Source organism: Podarcis muralis, chromosome 7, assembly GCF_964188315.1.
Source record: "Podarcis muralis chromosome 7, rPodMur119.hap1.1, whole genome shotgun sequence".
Taxonomy (NCBI): Eukaryota; Metazoa; Chordata; class Lepidosauria; order Squamata; family Lacertidae; genus Podarcis; species Podarcis muralis.
In genome coordinates, this window is record NC_135661.1 from 26,876,994 (window position 1) to 26,900,873 (window position 23,880).

Genomic DNA, 23,880 nt, shown 5'->3' on the forward strand with positions numbered 1-23,880 from the left:
AGGAGCTTCTTTGTTTCTCCAACTAGTTAGTTAGCTAGGGCTATAGAACTCTTTCCAAACAAGAGTGCCCTTCCCTTAATAAACATAAGTTTCCTTATCTTACACGTAGTCTGAGTGCCTTCCAATTAAAGGTGTGCTCCAAGCAAGGATTCATTTTGCTAAAGGTAACCTCCTGCTGTTGCATACAAACACCAAATGCTGACAGGAGGAAAGGTCAGATAAAAATGCCATGAATATATAAATGTTCACAAAACGTTTGGACCTCCCAACTCACAGTCCAGCAATGACACTTCTAATCAGGGTTGGTCCAGCTGGAAAAGAAGGTTTCAAGAGTCTGTGGACCACCGGCTCATCTCCTTCCAGTCTGGATTGTATAAAATCTTGCCGGCTCACAAGTTTTGCACAACCTTTAATATATATTTTTTGCAGATCAGCCAAGTTGGGGGGGGGGGGAGAGAGTGAGAGAGAGAGAGAGAGAAAGAGACAGGGTAAATGAGGGGATGGAATTTATGTGTCTCCAAAAGCTTGAGGTTCTCCGCTCTGTATCCCTGAGATGAAAGCAAGCATTTATAGGGCCATTAATTTGGCCATTGGACTTCTTTGAAAAAAGCAGAGTCAACTGCTCCCGGGGGATACATGGAGCAGCCTCATCTAAAACAACACTTCCCTGTTTTGCCGTGTGATTTATAGCAGAAGGGTTCACTCTCTTTTGCCTCTGAAAGCAGCTCCTGAACCATGGACTGGTATGGAGAGGCAGAGGATTCTGAGGACTGCAGCACTGCAGACAACATTTTTTTTTTTTAAAGTAAGTGTACCCTGTTCCTGGAGCCCCAACACAAAGGAAGGAAGCAGCATAGGAATGAATCAAAATCAACAAGGCATCTGTGGCACTTTCAATACATTTTAAAATACATTTATTGCATCATAAGCTTTCGGAAGGTTGGAGTTAGGAGTGAGCAGATTCACCACCCCAACACACACACACACACACACACACACACACACACACACACACACTTCATAGGTTTGCTCTGTCTTGTGTTTCACTCCTTCTGAACTCTGTTTAATTGGAGCCATACTCGGCAGTTTCACTCATACATAAGGATGGAAGAATCTGTCTGTTTCAGCTTCTCTCGGTTTCTCATTCTTAAATTCACTTTTCCACATTTCCACAGCAACATTTGTGATTCTTTGAAAAACAAAAAGTCATCAGCATTTTTGTGCAGATTTCTCCTGATAATTGCATTTGTATGTATTTTCTCCTCAAAATAACACGTTCCCCCCCCCCCAAGCAATTTCCCCATATATAATGCATTTTCTATGTTATGTTCACCAACGTTATTGGACTTTGGTATGCAGTGTGTGGACTGTGAATTTGGCTTAGAGAGTGGACTTTACCTGTTGCAGTCACACATAGGGATATGAGCCTTTGCTTAAAAATAAAACAAGAGTCCTCATGTTTCTAAGGGCTGGTTTAAACAGGAAATTTTATAATATTGAGTCAGACCATTGGTCCATCAAATTCAGTAACCACATCGCTGACTGGCAGTGGCTCCCCAAAGTTTCAGACAGGTCTCTCTGCCCTACCTGGAAATGTTGGGAATTGAACCTGGAAAATTTTGCATGCAAAGCATAAACTCTGCCAATGTGTTGTTTCCCACATTCTCCCATCTTTTATGCAGGGGAGCAGGCAGTGATTTGGTGTTTTAGGGCTTTCCAGCGCAATACCAGTACATCAATTATTCCTAGAAACAAGCTAAGCACCCGTAAGCTCTTTATTCTGCCGACTTTCCATAGCAGTGAGCAGCCTTTCTCTAACTGAAATTTCCAAACGGCCTTCAAGGCAGTTCCAGGTACAACTCACGGCAGTAGTCCAGCCTGAATATGTGGATAACTATGACCAGATTTCAGCACAAAGGTTTGCCAGTACATGTGATTGAAATCTGATTCGACAGACTTGTTCTTGCTCTGGGTTCCCAGATGATAAAATCTCTGAAGAAGGCGATGGCTCCTGTCATTAGCGACGTCTCCGTGGACTGGGTCTTCCCTGAAACAGCAGAAGTCTTAATCTCACCTGTCAGTGCCAGCTGTCTATTTCCAGGGGACCGGTTGGTTGGCTACAGCATTGTCTGCGATACGTCCCTGTATGTTTCGAACCCCAGGCTGGTGAGTAACCCCCACAGTAAACCTTCTGCTTAATATAATGCCATTAACGATCTGGCTGCTTCCTGTTCTTCCCCCATTATAGAAAAAATGGGGTTGACTTTTACAGCTCAACACTCCATCAAAGGATTCCGTGTCCCCTAAATCCATTATCAGTCAGAGATGAATGGATGAAGGCAAGATCCAGTGAAAGCAAGGTAGCTCTTATTTTTCTGTTGCAGCAGAGTTCCCCTCCCCACCTTGCAAGGAGGCGAGGACGCAGAACAAAGGTGTGTGAGAAATTTTAAAGACTTTAGAAATTGCCCAGCCCCTTAACCAAAGACCACCCAAAAGCATCATAGACACATCACAGAAAGAGGCGGTCTACAACAAAAATTTGAGTGTGGCATTTCTCCTGTCTGTCAAGATAATGGTCACTGATTGCATTAACTCGCCAGTCTGAGCCATTCTTTTGAGATGGTGAATACCTTAGTTTTTTGTTTTTTTTTAATTGTTTCTCTATCAATCTATTTACACTTTTCAAGTTTATACATTTCACTAATTTTATACATTTCACTAATTTTACAGTCATTTTGACATTTCAAAACTTGACTTCCTTCCCCCACTTTCTGCGGTTTTAATATCTTCTGCATATCCAAGTTCACTTAATTTGCTCATTTACTCATCTTCTTTAAATATATACTCTTATAAAACTGCAGGTTGTTAATCCTGCCAATGATTTCATCTCTTTATAATTCATCTGTAAATATTCAACAAACCATTTCCCTTTTTTTATTTAAAAAATTGTTACAGTGGTACCTCGGGTTAAGTACTTAATTTGTTCTGGAGGTCCATTCTTAACCTGAAACTGTTCTTAACCTGAACCACAACTTTAGCTAATGGGGCCTCCTGCTGCTGCCGCGCTGCCGGAGCACGATTTCTGTTCTCATCCTGAAGCAAAGTTCTTAACCCGAGGTACTATTTCTGGGTTAGGGGAGTCTGTAACCTGAAGCGTATGTAACCCGAGGCACCACTGTATCTTGATTTCTTATTCTTCCGGTAAATTTTGCCATTTCTCCATAAGTTTTTATATCCGTTCTTCCTTTGCTGGGACTTCTGTTCTTTCCATTTTGGGGCAAGTAAATCTTGAATCCAGGTCACAGCCCTACCCTATTCAGCTGAGATACCTGCATTGCAGGGGGTTGGACTAGATGACCCTTGGGGTCCCTTCCAACACTAAAATTCTATGATTCCGTGTAGAAGGCATTATACAAACTCAATGCCATGAGAATCAGGAGATCCACTCCCAGTTGCAGCAGGCAAGGCCGAACTCAATGAGGCAATTTTTCAGCCATATAAGTAGGCATCTTTTATTGATGGTCACCCTCGCCTGAAAAATCAGATCTGGGAGAAAAAAAGACAGTTTGCCGAGATGGCAAAAATGACTGCATCAATCAGGAGCTGCTCCAATCAAAAATTCTACACAGAATGGGAATGCATAGGGGAATACAGGACAAAAGGACAAAAGAAGTAATTATAATTTAACAGTTTTCATGTTATTCTGTTTTGTTAAAGCAACTAGAAAAAAATATTATGATGGGAAGATCTCACACAGGTGAAGGGAAGTAGTGGGGAGGAGGGGAGGGTTAGGTTGAATTTGAGAAATAAAATAATAGGATATAATAAAAGGATATAATAGATTCTTATAGAATAGTAATATATTGTAACCAGAATAGAAGTTCAAAAGGGGAAGTAAATGCATTTTTAGTATTTTCAGGGGTATAAATAAAAATTTATTATTATTTATTACTATTATTATTATTATTATTAGGACAAGAGGCGACGCTACAGCATGCTGCATTCCCAAGAGTCTGGCAGCTCCGTTTTCTTCCACTCACAAGAAGAAGGAGGTGGCTCGGATGTCTGGGGCTGCCTCAAGGATTCAGAAACCGGGTTGCCTTCAGAGAGGACCCCTGAACTCCTAGGGGTTGGCGGAGACCTGGGAAGTGAATCAGAAGTGGACTCTGGTTAGTTTCCTCTCCTTCAGCTCTCTGGATGTCGTTCATACATGTAAAAGGGGAAAAGAAGATTTTTCTCCTTTACTGTTCCTAAACGTTCCTCCTTTCCCAGATGTTTTGCTCCGATTTCCACGTTTCCAGACCAAGTTTGGTGGTGGTGTGGCGACCTCATGAAAATTCATTAGTGTTCTTGTGCAAGTTTATTTTCATATTCGCATGCTCTTATGCAATTTTGCCTAATTCACACATCTTTTGCAAAGGAACTTTCCCTAATACGTGCATTATATTCCCGGACGTGTGCATTTCCCCCATACATATTCATTTTTTAAAATTATTATTTCCGTATGCAATGTTTGGTTGGAGATCTCCATTGCAGAATTCAGAGAAGGGCTCGTTTTGAAGGATAGCCGTGTTTCAGTCTGTGTATTGGTTCAGAAAGTGTGAATTAGGTAGGTTCACCTTTAAATGAAATGGAATTGTCTTTCTGCCAAGTCCTTGGGAAAGAAGCCATCATATTTTGGTTCCTTTTGCATGTCGCTTTACAGCTCACAATGGTGCAAAGCGCAGGGCCTCATCCTGGAAAGGCATTTTTACCTGGTGCAGTAAAGCACCACACTTTAGATGAAAGCCAGGGTGGCAAAGTGGTTAGAGTGCTGGGCTAGGACCTGGGAGAGACCTGGGTTCAAATCCCCACTCACCCATGAAGCTCGCTGGGTGACCTTGGACCAGTAACCATCTCTAGGGCTAACCTACTTCACAGGATTGTGAGAGTCAAATGGAGAGGGAGAGAACCACAGATACTACCGTAGGCTCCTTGAAGGGTCATTCCACGCCAAATCACCTGGTGCCATGTGCTCTCATGACTCAGATTTTCTTCAATTTTTTAAAATGTGTAGATACCTATGAGATAACCTCAAATTAATTTTTAAAGATTTCTTGGTCCAAAATTGGGCACAGGAGAATTTTTTTAAAATTTTGATTTTCGCGCGATTTAGGCTAATGCAATTTCTGTGTCAGTTTAGAAAAAACCTCCTGTCTCGCTTATTTTTCAACCAATTGGGCTTATTTGGGTATCAAAATAAAGCTAATTTTTTAAAAAATCTCCTGCGCCCAATTTTTGGACCAAAAAACGTGGACACATAATTTTTTCTTGAAGAAAATATGAGTTGTGAGAGCATGGTCAAGTATAAAATCAGGTGTTTTGGTGCGGAATGACCCTGAAGGAAAGGCAGAATAGAAATGTAATCATCATCGTCATTGACTCAGCCACAAAGGAACCTTTGCACCATGTCATAAACAGAATGTGATTGAACTACGGCTCATAAAGGCTTGTGAAAGTTTGTAGGTCTGTGGGCCATACCGTAGATCTAAATTTCATTCAAAGTATTAGTTTGAGTGGTATGAACCACTGTTTCTTCAGAAAACACAATCCTCCTCCATCCCCAGTGTACAACAACATCATGCTGGGGTTGGGGTTTTTTTTTGGGGGGGGGGCAGTGTTATAACCTTGTGATAAAAGGAAGTCTCTTGATACAGCTGTTTGTGCGATCAGATCAAATTTGCTTTTCTGCATTTTTTGCCCACCTGGTGGGGGGGAAAATCCGCCCAAGTGTTGAGATGGGGCAAGCTGACCTGCCCTAGCAGAGGCTGATTGGAAAGTGGAAAAAGTCAAAGCAGCAAGTCCTGAGAAGTGAGAGGAAGATGTCTAAACCACTGAGTCTCCTGGGCTTACTGATTGGAAGGTTGGCGGTTCGAATCCCCTCAACAGGATGAGCTCCCATAGCTCTGCCCCAGCTCCTGCCAACCTAGCAGTTCGAAAGCAAGCCAGTGCAAGTAGATAAATAGGTACTGCTGCGGTGGGAAGATAAACGGCATTTCTGTGTGCTCTGGTTTCTGTATTGGTGTTCTGTTGTGCCAGAAGCGTTTTAATCATGTTGACCACATGACCCAGAAAGCTGTCTGTGGACAAACGCTGGCTCCCTCAGCCTGAAAAGCAAGATGAGTGCCGCCACACCATAGTCGCCTTTGACTGGACTTAACCGTCCAGAGGTCCTTTACCTTTACCTCTTTTATGGTCTATAGTCTGTGGCTGCTCATGTATCCACCCCTGTCACAAGACCTCAGTGGCCAAGTGTACCTTTTACCAGCCTTTTTATTAGTTGACTGATTTTATTTCTCAAGGGAGCTGCAGCTTTGAGGAGAGCTTTGCCTATTAACTTCCCCCTGCCCCCCCCCTATCTATATTGTTATGTAAAATAGAGTTGTATCCAAGGCTGGTCCTACTCAAAGTAGGTCCATTGAAGTTAATGAGCATGGCTAACTTAGGTTCATTAATTTCAGTGGGCCTAGTCTAAGTTGGATTTAGTTGCATACAACCTAATGGTGCTTTGTCTTCCCAGGAGTGGACGCGACAACAGGTCTGTCACGGCGTAGGGCGTACAGCACCAATCAAATAGCTGACCACGAACCATTCCGGAAGGTTCCCACGGCCAGCGACCCCAGCTCTGCCCTCATTAAGAATCCGCTTCGGAAGGCCCAGCTGCAGGATCTCACCCAACTCAGTCCAGAACCGCCATTGTGGCAGGTTGAGTTTCAGGTAAGCTTCCTTGCACTTTGAGTAAAATATACATTGAAAGGGTGTCCCTGGAGCTGCTTATCCGCCTGCCTTTTTGTTGTTTTCTAATGGGTGTGTCAAAAGCTTCTTTGCCACATCTCCGAAAGTTCAGCACATCAGGGCAAGTGGCTCAAGCTATCTCCCACTACGGTAGACTCTTTCCCCAGAGGAAGTCGAGAACAGATCTTTAATGGGGAAATATGTCTGTAGATGGGAATGCAAGGGGTGTTCATAAGGAAATCTGACGATACCGTATTTTTCGCTCTATAGGACACACCGGACCATAGGAGGGGGAGAACAGGGGGGGGGAAATCTCCCCCTCTCTGCGCAGCGCCCCTTCAGCGAAGCGGTAAGAGAAATGGAGCCCCTTCCATTTCTCCTCCCGCTTCGCTGAAGGGGCGCTGCGCAAAGAGGGAAAACTGTGCAGCGCTTCTCCAGCGAAGTGAAGCCTGGAGAGCAAGAGGGATCGGTGTGCACCAACCCCCCTCGCTCTCCAGGCTTCAGGCGGGTTTCTGCAAGCCTTTGGAGTGCAGCGGGAACTCCTGCTGCGCTCTGAAGGCTTGCAGATAGCTACCTGAAGCCCCGAGAGTGCAGTGGGAGTTCCCGCTGCACTCCGGGGGCTTCAGGTGGCTTCAGCAAAAGCAACACGAAGCCTCCGGAGTGCGGGGGCAGCTCTCCCTCTGCGCTTCGGAGGCTTTGCATTGCTATCACTGAAGCCAAGGAGCCTGCATTCGCTCCATAAGACGCACACACGTTTCCCCTTAATTTTTGGAGGGGAAAAAGTGCGTCTTATAGAGCGAAAAACATGGTACCTTTCTCCTGAATGCAGAACAGGAGCAATCAGAAGATAGATCACATTCTCCTTGAAAATCTCTGAACGTAAGAAGAGTTTGCTAGATCAGGCCAATGGGCCAGGATCCTGTTCTCACAGTAGCCAAGCAGATTCTCCCAATGGGAAGCACAACAAGCAGGAGGAGAGGGCAACACAGCACTCTCCCCAACTGCGATTCCCAGCAACTGAAATCCACTTGTCAAACTCACACATTCCTAAACAATATGCAAACCAAAACACAGCTATCCTTAAAAAATAAAAAAAAATAGAAAAGTGAACCTAGGAATGGAGTGTGACCCACTCAGTACTACGTATATGAATCCCTAATCCCACCCCCTTCTAAGAAAGGGCCTTGTTTAAAACACACAGAACGCCACAGAGGTTCCAGCTGTGGTTACCAAGCAACTGAGCCCTGGTATCATACACCTAATCTTCCTCTCTGTAATTAAAGCAGCTGGCTGACTGAAGCTCGTATATTTTGCTTTGTCTACCTCGCAAGAGGTCAGCGAAACCTTTCCAATAAGTGGAGCAGCATAGATCACTCTAGACATGACGTTCAGAGGAGTCAGGGTGCCGGTCTGTTGGCTCTATAAACCATCAAGAGTCCTTGTAGCACCTCGGAGATTAACTGCAGTTGGAATCATTGTGGAGAGCCACTAGCTTCACTGGGTACTTAACCGAAGCGCATCTGACGAAGTGAGCACGAAAGCTTATGCTGTAAGGAGTAAGTCTTTGAGGCAGTGTGAGACTCTCTCTTGCTCAAACACAGCATGATTAAGAATACGTGAGCATCAGAGGCCTGCTGGATCAGGCCAGCAGCCTATCTAGTCCAGCATCCCGTTGTCCCAGTGGCCAACCAGGTGCCTGCAGCAAACCAGTAAGCAGGATTCAAGCACAAGAGCACTATCCCTTCGGGGGTTTCCAGCAACTGGTATTCAGAAATATTAAAGGTAAAGGGACCCCTGACCCTTAGGCCCAGTCATGACCGACTCTGGGGTTGCGGCGCTCATCTCGCACGGAGCAGCGCACGGAAACGCCATTTACCTTCCCGCCGGAGTGGTACCTATTTATCTACTTGCACTTTGACGTGCTTTCGAACTGCTAGGTTGGCAGGAAGCCCAGTCTGCAATCTGAGGAGTAGTAGCAGTGGTCTACCTAACTGAGCAGAAATCAGACTTACTGAGCTGAAGAATGGGAAACCCTTTGAAAGTAGAAAATCTTATTTAGGGCTTGTGGCTCAGGGTACATGCTTTGCACAGAGAGGGTCTCGTGTCTGGTCCTCGGCAACTCCAGTTAAAAGCATCAGCTAAACAGGGAGAAACTCTGCACTACATGAGAGCCTACAAAGCTGCTGCAAGCCAGAATCAACCATTTTCAGAAAAGAGGACCAATAGTTTGACCCTGGAATAAGGCAGCAGCAGTAGCTGCTGCTGCTTTTATGGCAGTAGTGGGAAACACCTGGCCTTTGGGCTAAATGCCACCCTCAAGGCTTTACCAACCAGCCTTCAGGCAACATTGTCCTTGAGCACTTTTACCTGGCTGGAGTGTGTTTGTGTGTGTGTGTGTGTGTGTGTGTGTGTGTGTGTGTGTGTAAATGTTTGGCTTTGGTGTGGCTGGAATGAAGCCTTCTGCACAAAGGTAAGAGTCTCATCTGCTGCTGCTCCTCTGACTTTTGCCTCAAGCCTCACCCATGCAGCGCCAAAAGGTTTGCCCCAGAGCAAATGCAGCCCTTGGAGCCAAAAACCTTCCCTTCCCTTGCTGCAAGTGGACCCCATTTCTGACCACTCTTGTCACTCAGTGGCATAGCAAGGGTTGCCAGCACCCAGGGAAGGATGGAGTACACATGTGCATTCAACTGCCTAATGACATCCACATTACCCAGGAGATCGCAGCTGCAGAGATAAGAAAAGAAGAGTCATTTCATTGCCTGGAGAGGTCACTTCCTGGTTCACATGGAGAGGTCATATTCAACAGAGCCACATAAGCATGCAGCTGAATTGACGCAGCAAGGGGTGTTGAAATTTTGCACTCCCTAACAATTTTCTGCCCGGGGCAACTGCTCCTGTGGCCCCCAGACACTACGCCACTGTTGTCACTTTTATCTCAGAACTAGCTCTTCTTTCTGAGCAATGCCCTTGTTTCCCCAGAGTGTGTTTGGGTGGGAGTATGCACAGGATTCTACCTCTCCTCTCCTGACCTTTCAGTCTTCTCAGGCTTTTGCTGCCAGCCCTCAAATATCTACCCCAAGAATACGGGGGGTCGGAGCAAGGCGGCCCTCCCTGCTGCAGCAGAGTCGTCTCTCCTTCTGCCACAACCCAGAATCACCACAGCAGCACATCAGCCTTGCACAGACTGGGAAGAACTTTGGGCCACTTGAGACCGACTCCCTCCCAGGGTCCATTTTTTCAGAGAGCCGGAGCCCGGGGGATCTGGGTAAGCCATCCAAATCACCAGGCCCTAGGAGGCTTCGTTTGGTCAGAATTGAGCATACACTTCCAGAGTTAACACTAAGTACATTACTTCTGGCAAATGAGCCACCGCGGCTGCTAGAGGGCCATGGAAATTTGTGTCGGTTGCCAGATGTGAAATATATCAGCATTATTTACTGCTCTCCTTGCCCCATTGCTAGTTGAAAATATTGAGTTAGACAGACTAACGATCTGGCTTTTCAAGTAGCTTCATATATCACTCCCTCTAATAGCAAACTCAGCTGGTGAGTGCTAACAGGATTGTAGCCGAAACAGCACCACTGAGGAGCAAGAGGGAAGCATTGGGAATAGTGTGGGGGAATCCAGAAGATTGCAGAAGTACAAAAAGATTTAGGGGGGAATCATAGAATTGGAAGGGACCCTGAAAATCATCTAGCCCAGTGTTTCCCAACCTTGGGCCTCCAGCTGTTTTTGGACTACAACTCCCATCATCCCTAGCTAGCAAGACCAGTGGTCAGGGATGATGGGAATTGTAGTTCAAAAACAGCTGGAGGCCCAAGGTTGGGAAACACTGAGATTCTAGGCCAACCCCTGCAATGCAGGAATATGCAGCTGTCCCATACAGGGATCGAACCTGCAACCTTGGAGTTATCAGCACCACGAAGAGGGCACCAACCCCTCTCCAGCCCAGTGGGGACTGAGCATGCTTAATAGACATGGAATAAAGGTAAAGGGACCCCTGACCATTAATTCCAGTCACGGACAACTCTGGGGTTGCAGCGCTCATCTCACTTTACTTGCCAAGGGAGCCGGCGTACAGCTTCCGGGTCATGTGGCCAGCATGACTAAGCCGCTTCTGGCAAACCAAAGCAGCGCACGGTAACGCCGTTTACCTCCCCTGCTGGAGCAGTACCTATTTACTTTGACGTGCTTTCGAACTGCTAGGTTGGTAGGAGCAGGGACCGAGCAATGGGAGCTCACCCCATCGCGGGGATTCGAACCTTCGACCTGATCGGCAAGCTCTAGGCTCTGTGGTTTAGACCACAGCGCCAACCAAAGGGGAGGGGGGAAAGGAATGGAGCAGCTTGGAAGAAGGGCATGGCTGGCTGAGTAGAAACCTGGACAAGACATTTTGTTGCAAGTCCCGCAGGTATCACATAATTGCTTGCATGCCTCTCCCGGCAGATGTTGCCCAGCACCCATCCTTCCTCTTTGAAACGGAGACTTCGTCGGATTGGGAATCTCACGACCCGGAGATTGGCTCAGCTGGCGGCAGCTGGCGGCACTCTCCAAGATCCACCTGCAAGGCGGTGGTGAAAGGCCTGCGGAACAACGAAGTGGTCCAGTGGGAGGTGCTGTTTGACATCGCCCCGCTTTTCCGAGGTCGGGAGGGCAAGAGGAATGACGAAGATGATCTCTGGAGCGAGACCTTCCACCACCTGGCTGCCAAGTCCATCGTCCGGGACTTTGAGCAGCTCGCAGAGAGGGAATGTGAAATTGAGCACGGTAACTTGCATTGATAGCTGCAATGAAAGTGCTACTCTTTGCTGGCGGGTGGAAGATGGAGTTACCCCAATAAGCCAAACCATGTTTTGAAATGCTGTAAATATAATTTGGGGCCCTGTCCAGACATCATCATCATTATTAAAATTTATATACTGCCCTTCATCAGCAGATCTCAGGGCGGCTCACAACATAAAATGCAATATAGTAAAGGTAAAGGCACCCCTGACCGTTAGGTCCAGTCGCGGACGACTCTGGGGTTGCGGCGCTCATCTCTCTTTATTGGCCAAGGGAGCCGGCGTACAGGTCATGTGGCCAGCATGACTAAGCCGCTTCTGGTGAACCAGAACAGCGCACAGAAACGCCGTTTACCTTCCCGCCGGAGTGGTACCTATTTATCTACTTGCACTTTTGTGCTTTCGAACTGCTAGGTTAGTAGGAGCTGGGACCGAGCAACGGGAGCTCCCCCCGTCGCGGGGATTCGAACCGCCGACTATCTGATCGGCAAGCCCTAGGCTCTGTGGTTTAACCCACAGCGCCACCCGCATCCCAAAATACAATATAAAAGCACAAAATACATGCTTAACCCCCCCCCCACAAAACAGTAACCCACCCGCTCCCACAAACACATGTAAAAGGAGTATAGGATGTTAATTAGCCCAAGGCCTGGTTGAAGAGGAACGTTTTTGCCTGGCGCCTAAAGGTGTATAATGAAGGCGCCAGGTGAGCCTCCTTAGGGAGAGCATTCCACAAATGGGGAGCCACTGCAGAAAAGGCCCTTTCTCATGTTGCCACCCTCCAGACCTCTCATGGAGGAGGCACATGAAGAAGGACCTCAGATGATGATTTCAAGGTCCAGGTAGGTTCGTATGGACGTCTTTCTTACTGTGCAGTCAGATTGGATCTGTAGGAAGCAAACTTCTCTATCTCGGGGGGGGGGGAGGATTGACTATCTCTACCCGGCACTTTTTGTCCAACAGGGTCCGGCCGGCGGTACCAGGTGAATGCCGTGCACACCAGCAAAGCCTGCAATGTGATCAGCAAATACACAGCCTTTCTGCCCGCAGACCTGAGCAACAATAGCTACTTGCCGACCGTTGTGGAATATCCCAATGCAGGTAGAGGAGCCTAGCCGGAGCACAAGGATTGTGGGCAACAGCACCTGGCGTCACCTGCAAGACTGACCAGTACAAGGGTTATGTCATATGCTCCCATGGACCAGAAATGTAGGAGGCTGTCTTGTTCAGAATCAGGCCTTGGAGCCATCTCATGCTGCCTGCCATGGGTGTAGCCAGGAATTTCTTGGGGGGGGGGGCAAGTCTTTCGTTGGGAGGGCAGGTCTTTTGTTGGGGGTGACCTCAGTTAGCTATGTATTTTTATTGATTTGGGGGGGGGGGCAGCTGCCACTCCCTGCCTACCCACCCACCCAGCTACACCCATGCTACTTATCTTTTAAAAGACATCTGAAGGCAGCCCTGTTTAGGGAAGTTTTTAATGTTTAATGCTGTACCCTGTTTTTAATATTCGGTTGAGAGCTGCCCAGAGTAATTATTATTATTATTATTATTATTATTATTATTATTATTATTATTATTATTATTTTATTATTATTTCTGCATTCCCTTCTGAGAAGCTTTCCAGGGTCCCCATGCCAACAGTAGGCAAATGTGGGTGGAGAAATTGTTGAAAATAGCTCCATTTTGCGTGGGGCGGGAGGCATGTTTCATTTTCATTGGGTTAGAAGACATATCCACCCCCCTCCCAAACCTCAAAATTGCCAGTTCTCACTCTATAATAATTCCATCTGATTTGTTCCAAGGTCCAGCCCTGAAACCAGTCAGCCAACGGAATTCTGGTTCTGAGAACAGGCGGCACAGAACGCTCTCCTCTGGGCTGGGACGCATCCAGTCAACCTGTGGTCAAGATTCAGCAGGTGACCAATTGCATGGCATGAGTAAGATAACAGCATTCCCGTGAATCAAATTTTCTCCCCCCCCCTAAAATAAATTTGATTTTTCAGTTTTCACAATATGACCAAGACACAGAAATTTGCAGACACAAATTATGAATACAATTCCATAGTTGACCCCCCTTTTTGTGCTTCCTTTTCTACTTTAGATTTTTAACACTGCATATTCCACTTTACTCAATTTTTAAGCTATTCTTCCTTTTACCTTCGTAATATTTTTAACTGCTTGATTTAAGTCAATGCTACTAATGAACTTATTTGCATGCAAGAACTTTTCAGATATTCTACAAATTCCCCCCATTTTTAAATAAAACATCTCTCTTGGTTTCTTATTACATCCATCAGTTTTGCCATTTTGGCATAATCCATCAGTTTAATCAGCCACTCTTCCTTAGTTGGTATTGCATCTTTTTACACTTCTGGGCAAACACCATTCTGGCTATGGTTGTGGCATATACAAACAAAATTTAAAGGTCCTTTGGAATCTCTTTATTTGCAATAGTTAAAAGAAAAACTTCTGGGTTTGTTGTTTTTTAACTAAAGTAGGTTTCTTTTTTAAAAGGCATAGATTTATTTATTTATTTTTTTAAAAAACCCATCTGAATTCTCCCCAGGATTTAAAGGGTCTGTTTTTATTCTGACAGCTGGCGAAATTAGAAACGTACCCCAGTTTCTTGAGGGTTTCCTTCCAGGATCAGTTCCAGGGACTGGATGTTGCCCTCCCCCTCTTAGGGTTATGGGCCATGCAATGCCTATACCTGCCACCAGCCCTGCTGACCCCCCTTATCAGCATGCAATGAGCAGATGGTTCGCCTAAAATTGTAATTGCACTGAGGAGTGGTGGACTTGGGTACCATTGCACCCTCCCTGTGCAAGCCCAAACTTTGGTGCACAACCCCCCCCCCCCGAGTCCTCACACTACCTTCCCAAAGGCAGGTAAGGAAGCACCTGGCTTTGCGAAGTAGGTGCGAGGCTCTGGCAGGGTCCTGGAGCCCTCCCATCTCTTCCCGAAAGCTGGGAAGGCACCAGCTAGGGTTTGGGAAGGAGAAAGGAGGACTCTAGGGCCCTGGCAGAGCCTCACAGATGCCCCTGCAGTGAGCAACCCAATCCCTGCTGTCAGGTTTGCAGATGGTTGCTTGCGAGTAAACAGCCAGGACTCCAACCTGTCTTTTACAGGTTTTATTTTAGTGCAAACTATGTACAGTGCAAGGGACGCAGGTGGCGCTGTGGGTTAAACCACAGAGCCTAGGACTTGCCAATCAGAAGGTCGGCAGTTCGAATCCCCGCGACAGGGTGAGCTCCTGTTGTTCAGTCCCTGCTCCTGCCAACCTAGCAGTTCAAAATCACGTCAAAGTGCAAGTAGATAAATAGGTACCGCTCCGGCGGGAAGATAAACAGCGTTTCTGTGCGCTGCTCTGGTTCTCCAGAAGTGGCTTAGTCATGCTGGCCACATGACCTGGAAGCTGTCTGCGGACAAACGCCAGCTCCCTTGGCCAATAAAGCGAGATGAGTGCCGCAACCCCAGAGTCGGCCACGACTGGACCTAATGGTCAGGGGTCCCTTTACCTTTATCTTTTATGTACAGTGCGGAAATCCAAAGTTCATGTCTGCCTCAGTCACTTGCAGATTCCGGGAGTGGCCTCTTCCGGTTCTCTCCACCCTCCAGCATAAGAACTTAGACACCCCAAATCTCCACTTCCCCTCCTTACGTTTCATCCCTCTTTGAAAACTGGGCTATGGAAGTGGCATCTCTGTTTTCTGACCAGCCTGGCTGAGCGGAGCTCTTGGGCTGTCAGTAGCCTCCCTCCTTCCCCCCTCTGCTTCACTTGAGGCGGGGCTCTTTCCACTGCCTGACCAAGAGCTGCTTCTGAGGTTGGAGGCTCCCTGTGTTCTTGTGCCCCCTCCCCCCTTTCGATGGCAGTTCCCTGACACCTGCCATGCTGCAAAAGAGGCTAACCCAGGTGGCCACTGGTTCTTGTCTCTCTTTCCCCCCCACAAGCAGATGCAGAAGAGAACAGCCTGTCTCCGTGCAGTACACCGTCCTCCTCGGGATGGGATCGCATCACTTTCCCAGATGGTAAGGAACGTCTTAGAGAACCTTGCACCAAGTCAGACCATGGGATCTTCTAGCTCAGTGTTGTCTACACTGACTGGCAGCAGCTCTCCAGGGTTTCAGGCGGGGGACGGTCTCAGCCGCAGCTCGCGATGCTGGAGGTCGAACCTGGCACCTTGTGCATGTAAAACACATGCTCCACAAATTAACTGTGATTCTTCTCCTCAGGAGAAAGAAAGATTCCAGTCCTAAGAATCATTGAATTGTAAAATGGAAAGGAACCATAAGGGGCACCTAGTCCAATCCCCTGCAATGCAAGAATCTTTCACCCAGTGTGGGATTCGAACCCATGACCTTGAGATTAAGAGTCTCAAGCTCTACCAACTGAGCTATAAAGCACTGATTTAAGTAGGAACATCGAAAGCTGCCTTAGGACTCATCCAGCCTTCCACTCGTCCAGTTCCTAGAAAGCACACGTCAAAGAGTTTTGCCACTTGCCCTGTGCTTTCCAGGCAGCAGTTTTGCATTTGCCTGCTGCTTTCTCCCAGGGAAAACACACTCTTTACTGCTGAATCGGAACAAACAGAAAGAGTGGGTTTTCTTGGGGGGAAGTAGCAGGGCAAGCGGAAGTGTGGACAAGTCCTTAGACTGGGTCATATCATTCATCCATCTGCCTTAGGACACAGTGTGCATTTGTGCAATCCAGTGTGATCCCCGACCTCATTCCCCAGAGAAGGGGCATGAGAAGGCCCAGGGTCATGGCAACCTCAGGGTTAGGAAACATTTTCCAGACTGAGGGCCACGTTGCCTTCTGGGCAACCTTCTGAGGGCCACATGCCAGTGAGGCAGAAGTGGGTGGAGCAATGAATGCAAATTCCACTTCATGTGTTTACAGTGGGTTGGGTTGTACACAGATTTACCTCCCTCTTTCTGTCCTCTGCCCAGACAATCCAGGGGCATTATTAGAGTACAGGGACACATTGCACCAACCCTCAAGAAAGCTGAAAAGCAGGACTAGAGAGGGGTGCAGCTTGGGGAGAGTTCTGAGGGCCAGATAGAGAGACCTGCTTTGACCACTACACTAAACTGTCATCCTTCCGCCTCTGGCGCCATCTTCCTTTTTCTCTCTCTCTCTCCTCAGTTCCACTACGAAGTCCATCTGTCTCCTCTCAGAAATCCATTGAGAGCTTTTTTGCGGCCAGGTAAGAGCTGATGTTTCCATGGACTGTTTCTCCTCCTGAGAAGGTGGTGACCATCTCTGAGGTGACCATCTCAGGTGGCAAATGCCGAGAGGGGGGAGGGGTGGTGAGCAGGATTTGCACCTTGCACCTCCTAGGAGAGCCTTCTATCCTTGGGGACAGTGGAAATGTTGTTCTGTCAACCAGTGTTGAAGGAAGACTCACCCAGGCCAGGCAGCTTTTGTATATCGATAAGAGGGCTACACTGTCCCACCTCCCAATTTTTATGTGGACAAAGAAGATGGCGGAATTAGAGAGGTTGTTTGTACACAGCTCTGGTGGCAAACCTTCCCCCGCGCTCAGCTGTGAAATGTTGGGCGATCTTTATTTTGTTTAAAATGTTGCCCAAGAAAAATTTGCAAAAACCGGTGGGTCAAGATGTCAGTAGGGTGAATGTGCTCCTCACACAGTCAAATCTTTTCCTTGAAACTGACTTGAATTCTGTGGGGTGGGGTGGGGGAACAGAGAAACTACTTTTCCTCAGCCAAAGAGCATGTGCTTGACTGGGAGAGGGCAGCCATCATGCTGAAGGCTGAACAGCGCATCTGCTTTCTTTGCACATCCCTGTCTTGGTGGACCAGGCTCACCTTTAACAAAACAAGACTGTTGACGCGAGCAGCCCGAGGCTTTATGGGAAAAACACCCACCAGGACCAGCGAGACGAGTTTGGAAAGTGACAATGAAAACATTGACTACCTGCCCCTTGTAAGTATCGGGTCCCACCAGGTTCAGACACTGCTCTCCAAGCATTCACATTGGGATGCTTCCAAAAAAAAAACACCATCAAAATTTATTCTCTTATTTTGGAGTTCTGCATTTCCTTGTGACTTTTTACTGAAGTGGAACCCAGGTGTTAGGAATGCTTTGTTGCACAGCTCCTGTTTCCCACGTTTGCACAAGAGTTGTGCATAGAAATTCAGTAACTAAATAAATAACTGACTGCAGCTTTCGCACAGTCTGCAGTTCCTATGTGCCTCCATCCCTTCCACATGGCGCAGCTGCATTGATGAAGACACTTCCAGAAATAACAGTAATCCCCATATGCAACCTTGTTCTTGTTATTTATTTCTTAGATGCATTTTTTTACTTTTTTTTACCCAGGGGTAATTCAGGGTGAGGGACGCGGGTGGCGCTGTGGGTAAAAGCCTCAGCGCCTGGGGCTTGCCGATCGAAAGGTCGGCGGTTCGAATCCCCGCGGCGGGGTGCGCTCCCGTTGCTCGGTCCCAGCGCCTGCCAACCTAGCAGTTCAAAAGCACCCCCGGGTGCAAGTAGATAAATAGGGACCGCTTACTGGCGGGAAGGTAAACGGCGTTTCCGTGTGCTGCGCTGGCTCGCCAGATGCAGCTTTGTCACGCTGGCCACGTGACCCGGAAGTGTCTCCGGACAGCGCTGGCCCCCGGCCTATAGAGTGAGATGGGCGCACAACCCTAGAGTCTGTCAAGACCGGCCTGTACGGGCAGGGGTACCTTAATTCAGGGTGACCTACAATATATAAACAAAGATATATCAAAACGGATGTAAACAAAAACAAAGGAAATCTAGAGGACAATCCAATTTAAAAAGGCATGATTAAAATATCCCACCCACTGTGGGAGGCCTCAGATAATTAAAAAACCAAAGCCTGGCAAGGGGGGGGGGGTGTTTGCCTGGTACCTAAAGATGTGTAATGATGGACCCAGGTGAGCCTCCCAAGGGAGTGCATTCCATAAGCAGGGAGCCACTACTGGAAAGGCCTGTTCTCATATTCCCACCCTCAGGACCTCTTGAGGAGGAGGCACATAGACACAGTCTTCATGTGATGGGAGAGGAGACCCTGGAGGCAGTGGGGTCCTGAGCCACAGAAAGCTTTATAGGCCAAAACCAGCACTTTGAATCAGTCCCAGAAACTAACTGGTAGCCAGTGCAGCGGGGCCAAAATTGGTGTTATGTGCTCAGGCCAGCTTGCCTACCTTGTTATGATCTGAGTATAACTTATTTGGCTACAATTCTGCTGGTCTAGGGTTTCTTAGGCAGGGCCGGCCCACCCATGAGGCAGGCTGAGTCAGCCGCCTAATGTGGCAGAAGGGCGCCCCACCACTGGCAGAGAAGTGGCACCAGCTTATCCACTGAAATCTCGTGAGATCTTGTGTGCTCTGTGAGATCTCGCTGAAACCTGCTGCCACTTTGCAGGCATAGCCACACAACCCAGCTAAGGGAAGTTTCAGTGGCGCCATGGTGGCAAAATGGGATGTGGCAGCCCTGTTTGTAGGAGACTGAACACACCTGTCAACTGCTTATCTCAGTATTCTAGAGAGTTCCAGCACTCTCCTTTGCGACCACCCGAGTTTCTTGCCTGTTTGGGAATCCAAAAGGACTACTGTTTCCCCCCTTCCCCTCAGGTGTCTCTCCAGCTTGCCTGCGGCTCCTTCCTCTTGAACAAGGCCTTCTGTGAGGCCATCAACATCCCCCTGGAGAAGCTGAAGTGGACGTCTCCTTTTGCCTGCCACCGCATGGCTGCCAGCCCCTCAGCCAGCTCCTGCGCCTCCAGGAGATCAGCCACGTCAGAGGAAACCAAGAGCTCTGAGGGAACTCAACCACTGGACAATGTCAATCTCTCGACAAACAAAGAGAGTGAGTCTGGCCACGCCCGCCATTTTGCCAGCGGCGCTGTCGAAAGTCACTCCGGGGCCCTGAAGGCTGAGAACAAGCTTTCTCCTCCGGCCATCACCATCCAGCGCTTCTCCTTTCCAGAAAGCATTCCATCGCCTCAGGAGTCGCAGGCTGACAGCGGGAGAGGTTCTGAGACGGACAGCTCCGAGCTGCAGGCCTGGTTGGTGGACATTGAGCTCCAGCAGAAGAATGCACCAGAGGGAATGCTGTGGGCCACAGCCGTGGCCCTAGCCTGGCTGGAGCACAGCTCTGCCTCGTACTTCATTGAGTGGGAGCTGGCGGCAGCCAAGGCCAGCCTGTGGCTAAGCGAGCAAGATTTTCCCGAAGGCCGCAGCCTGCCGGCAGTGAAGGCAGCGGCTCAGCAGCTCTTTGTGTTGCTCAGGCACTGGGATGAAAACCTGGAGTTCAATTTGCTCTGCTACAACCCGAATAATGTATAGAGAGGAGGAGAGGGTGGGCTCTCAGGAGGGAAGGTGGGCACACGGTGGCTCATTCACGAACCAGGTTACAACCTACCAATTACTGCCAGAAACACCCCTGTATGTTGGGTTGAGGGCTGGGCTGGGAATCTCAGGCCCAGAGGTCATATGTAGCCCTTCAAAGATCTCTATCCGACCCCTTGGGGCTCCTCACAGGTCACACCCCTCACTGACCCTCCTCCTTGAGCTCTTTCACCTGGTTGAGACGTGTTCTTGAACTGTGATAACGCTTCTTGCTTTCTTGGATGCAGAGTTGTCTATGTAGAACCTCTCTGACTGCTCTGTGTTTGGACTGTAGCCTGTTGCAGAAAGAGGAGGAGTCCTATCCTTAAGCCTAACCCCATCTACCACTGCCAGGTAGCCCCCAAAAGGTTGCCTGCTAGAGAATGTGGCCTTTGGGCTGAAAAGCAATTCCCTGCCCCTGGGTAAAGTTTTCCCAGACAATGATCAATGCTGCATTCAGAGGCTACTCCCCACCCCTGCATCCTTGTATCCTCTGCCAGCAACACACATTTTCTATGGGGCTAGAATTATTTAAACAGTGGTAATATTATGCATCCTTTTCTATCAAGTCCCAAGCTTGCAATGTGCATTGCCATCTCCTGCCTAAGTCCTGTGATGGTGGCTAATATTATTCCCATCTGTAGATACAAACCGTGGAAGCTCCCTTAGCCCATGGGGTCCATCCAGCCCATTCTTGTAGACACCAGGGATGGGCAGCAAACTTCAGGCTCATGGATCCCACTCCTGCTCTTGGTTTATTAGGATGCCGGTGAATGTCAAAGTCCAGCAATCAGCGTGTGAAAGAGAGTCAGAGGAAGGGCAACATGTGCCTAGAATTAAGGAACGAGGTGCTTCTTAGCTTTTGCTCAGCCCAAGGGTGCGTTTTTCTCACCAGATCTAAACTTGCAGTCCAGTCCCAGACAAAACTCCACCCCTGGTTTTCCCAATAAACTTTCTTCATCTCAGCAGCTTAATTTTTAGAAGCGTTGGATGTGGAGAAAGCCTTATGTTGTTATTGCTCTGTTGTTAAACAAACCCTCACAGATCTACTGGAAATCACCTTGAGATCTAACAGTAGATCTACTTTCTGCCCACCCTGGTTTGTGTTGGCAGGGCAGCAGATCACCACGTTTTCAAAGAGGAATCTCTTCCTGGAAGTGCTGGGGGTTGCACCTGGGATCTTTTCCAGAAAGGGCACCTGCTACAGCCTTTCTCCTATATAAGCATAGGAAGCTGCCTTCAACCAAGTTAGACCATTGATCTGCCTAGCTCAGTATTGTCTTCTGCAAAATGTAGGAATGATGTAAAAATCTTACGCCGGTACTATAGTGACAAATTCGGAAGTGCAGGGTTCCCTTCGTGTTAGTCACAGACACACCCACTTCTAAAGTTATATGACCTAAGATTATACAATAATCTTACAAATATAAAACAATAATAATTAGGGATGCATTGCAACGATAAATACAAATCTCCATTTGTTGCTTTTCAGCTGGATCTACTATTTTCTATGCCTGGTACGTTGGGAACTGATTCAGAGTGCTCCAATATGTTCTTTCAGAGTGGCTTAAGCTGTGTTTACCTTGACGTTCCGCTGAAACTGCTTGTGTTGTCTGTGTTCCTAAACGCTTAGCTTCGGAGCATACATAACAGCTTCTCCTCAATGTTCTTCCCACACACCTTCTCCAGAGTGACCCTAGGAGCCAATCCTCACTGGCTGGCTCAGCTCCTTTCACACTTATTCGTTCCAATCAGCACAAAGGGTGAGAAGACCTCTTAGTGGCTAAAAAGCTCCCCTTTCATGTTGATTGGGTTGACCCTGCTGCAGAAATAGTAATTTTGACCGCCGATCACAACACCACTGTAATCTGCTTTGTGGGCAAGAATCCCATGGAGGCTTTTAAGCAGTCAATGAAAACAGAACATTCCCTGACCACAGGCTTGCAATCACAAGACATGGCACACAACAGAAAAAGGAACAACCAGGCACCCGTTCTTAAAGTTCAATAGCCCTTTTTATAATAACCACTTGGGAACAGTTTAGGGGTTGGAGGTGCCTGATGGAGCTGGCCTTTCAGTAGAGCTGATGGGGTGAGTCCTGCTTCTCATCTCTCCCACTGAGGCAGCCGCTGGAATGGTGAGGAGGACAGATGCAGATGCACAATCCCATCAAGGCTGGTTTTGAGCAGTGTCTTTTTTTATCAGCATGTTCCTGCACACTGGTAATGCAGAGGAGGTGAAAAGACTAATGTTGCAGCCCAAGAACTTCCTCCCACTTCTCTTTTGGAGGGACCGTCCTTTGTCAACTAATGAGAAAAGGAATTGCATCCAAAGGGAAGATAAAATGTTGGTTGTGATGGGTGGGCCAGTGGCTTTTTGTTGTGTTTACTTTCAAAGTGGCTGAGGGCACCTGGGAAGGCTGCAAGTGATTTGGGGAAAGAAAGACAAGACATTCACAGCCCTTTATTTCACTCTGCAAATCATCACCCCTTGTGGCTGGCACTCTGCAGCCATCCCAGGTGCCCATGCTTCAATTAAAGCCCAGGGAAAGACGTCATGATGTAACTCCACATATGAGGCTAGGAAGGACAGGCACCTGGGGAGGCTACAGAGCATGGAGGGAAATGTTTGATGTAAAGAAAAGCATACATAGCATGCTTACATCGATAAGCTAAGCTCAAAGCCCTACCCTGAGAACCATGCAGACAAATGGGGAGAAAACCTTTGAGAAACTGAAGGGCAGGTCTTGGCACAACACAAGAAAGAACATAGAAAGCTGTCATATATTGAGTCAGACCATTGAGTCTTCTAGCTCAGTATTGTCTACACTGGCAGGCAGTGGCTTCCCCGGGTTTTAGCCTGGGCACATTCCCAGCCCTACCTGGAGCTGCTAGAGATTGAACATGGGACCTTCTGCATGAAAATCAGATGCTCCATCCTGAGCTATAGACTTTCCCCTAAATGTAAAATAAGATCCCAGTCCTCATGGAATGCAAAGCTATGGCCAATTGCACATATGTAAGATGAGGAAGTTTAAAACAGCAGTGGAAGACTCCTAAAGCATCAGCTCTATTTTGAAAACAAGACTAGGTGATTCAGAGTTCCCAGTTATTCCAGGGTTCAGACTGGGAGAATTCCAGGAGCCCCCCTACCTGCCACTCATCTTCCAGCCCTCCGGCTCTGCCACCAGGGATGTGTGGAGTGGGGTTTTCTACTGAGCTGTGTTCATACTGCCGGCAAAGTGTTAGCAGCTTCATTTAGTTGTGTCAGTCCACCAGGTGGCCTCTTTCAATAATTGTTCTTGCTGCTCAATGTGATGATATAATTATCTAACGTCCGAAGTGCCTTCCGGATGTGATCACGCCTGCTGTATCGCTGACGCTTTCGACTGTGGTGTCTGGGCTTTGCATTTGCCATCCCATGCGCCCAAAACCTCGAAAGTGGGGGGGAAATATTGAAACCTTCTCTTGCCTCCCTTTTGTTTTCATGTAGCACAGTATTCCTGTGAGCTAAAATATATTTATTGCAGCTTGCACAGTGTTGCGTGAAGTCGGGATCAGGCATTCCTCTCCTCAATTTAAACTAGAGCCATTTTAGTAATTAAACAACAACAACCCACAAATTCAAACTTTGGTCCATCCCCGTCCCCCCCCCCCCAAAAAAAATATTGTTTTGGTTTTCTGACTTTCTGCTCAGATTTTACTTTTGGAATCCAGCTGGAAATTAATAGTAGAACAACAGCTTGATTTCTTGCCCACCCTTCACCCATGAGGTCCCGAGGAAGCTTACAGCAATATAAAAAAGCAAGATTAAAATTTGTTAAAGGAGTATTTCAATCTCCAATAAAATACAGCCAAGATTACACGAAACCTTACTCTTGTTGATGGATATAAAGCATCAGCTTGCCAGATTCAATGGTTCCTATGCTTTTTTCAAAATAAGATAAGTAGA

At 47.5% G+C, this 23,880-nt stretch overlaps 1 protein-coding gene across 1 annotated transcript in view; it reads left to right on the forward strand.

The window, feature by feature from the left end:
- Positions 1–23,572, forward strand: part of VWA5B1 (von Willebrand factor A domain containing 5B1) — a 67,580-nt gene extending 44,008 nt beyond the window's left edge. The window contains exons 12-22 of the mRNA XM_077931422.1: positions 1,981–2,166; positions 3,974–4,169; positions 6,560–6,756; positions 9,811–10,039; positions 11,221–11,541; positions 12,519–12,656; positions 13,358–13,471; positions 15,510–15,584; positions 16,702–16,762; positions 17,380–17,503; positions 19,177–23,572. Of these exons, the coding sequence (XP_077787548.1) occupies positions 1,981–2,166; positions 3,974–4,169; positions 6,560–6,756; positions 9,811–10,039; positions 11,221–11,541; positions 12,519–12,656; positions 13,358–13,471; positions 15,510–15,584; positions 16,702–16,762; positions 17,380–17,503; positions 19,177–19,887 (2,352 nt within the window). The 3' untranslated portion in view covers positions 19,888–23,572. The remainder of the gene's footprint in view (positions 1–1,980; positions 2,167–3,973; positions 4,170–6,559; positions 6,757–9,810; positions 10,040–11,220; positions 11,542–12,518; positions 12,657–13,357; positions 13,472–15,509; positions 15,585–16,701; positions 16,763–17,379; positions 17,504–19,176) is intronic.
- The last annotated feature ends 308 nt before the right edge of the window (positions 23,573–23,880 follow it).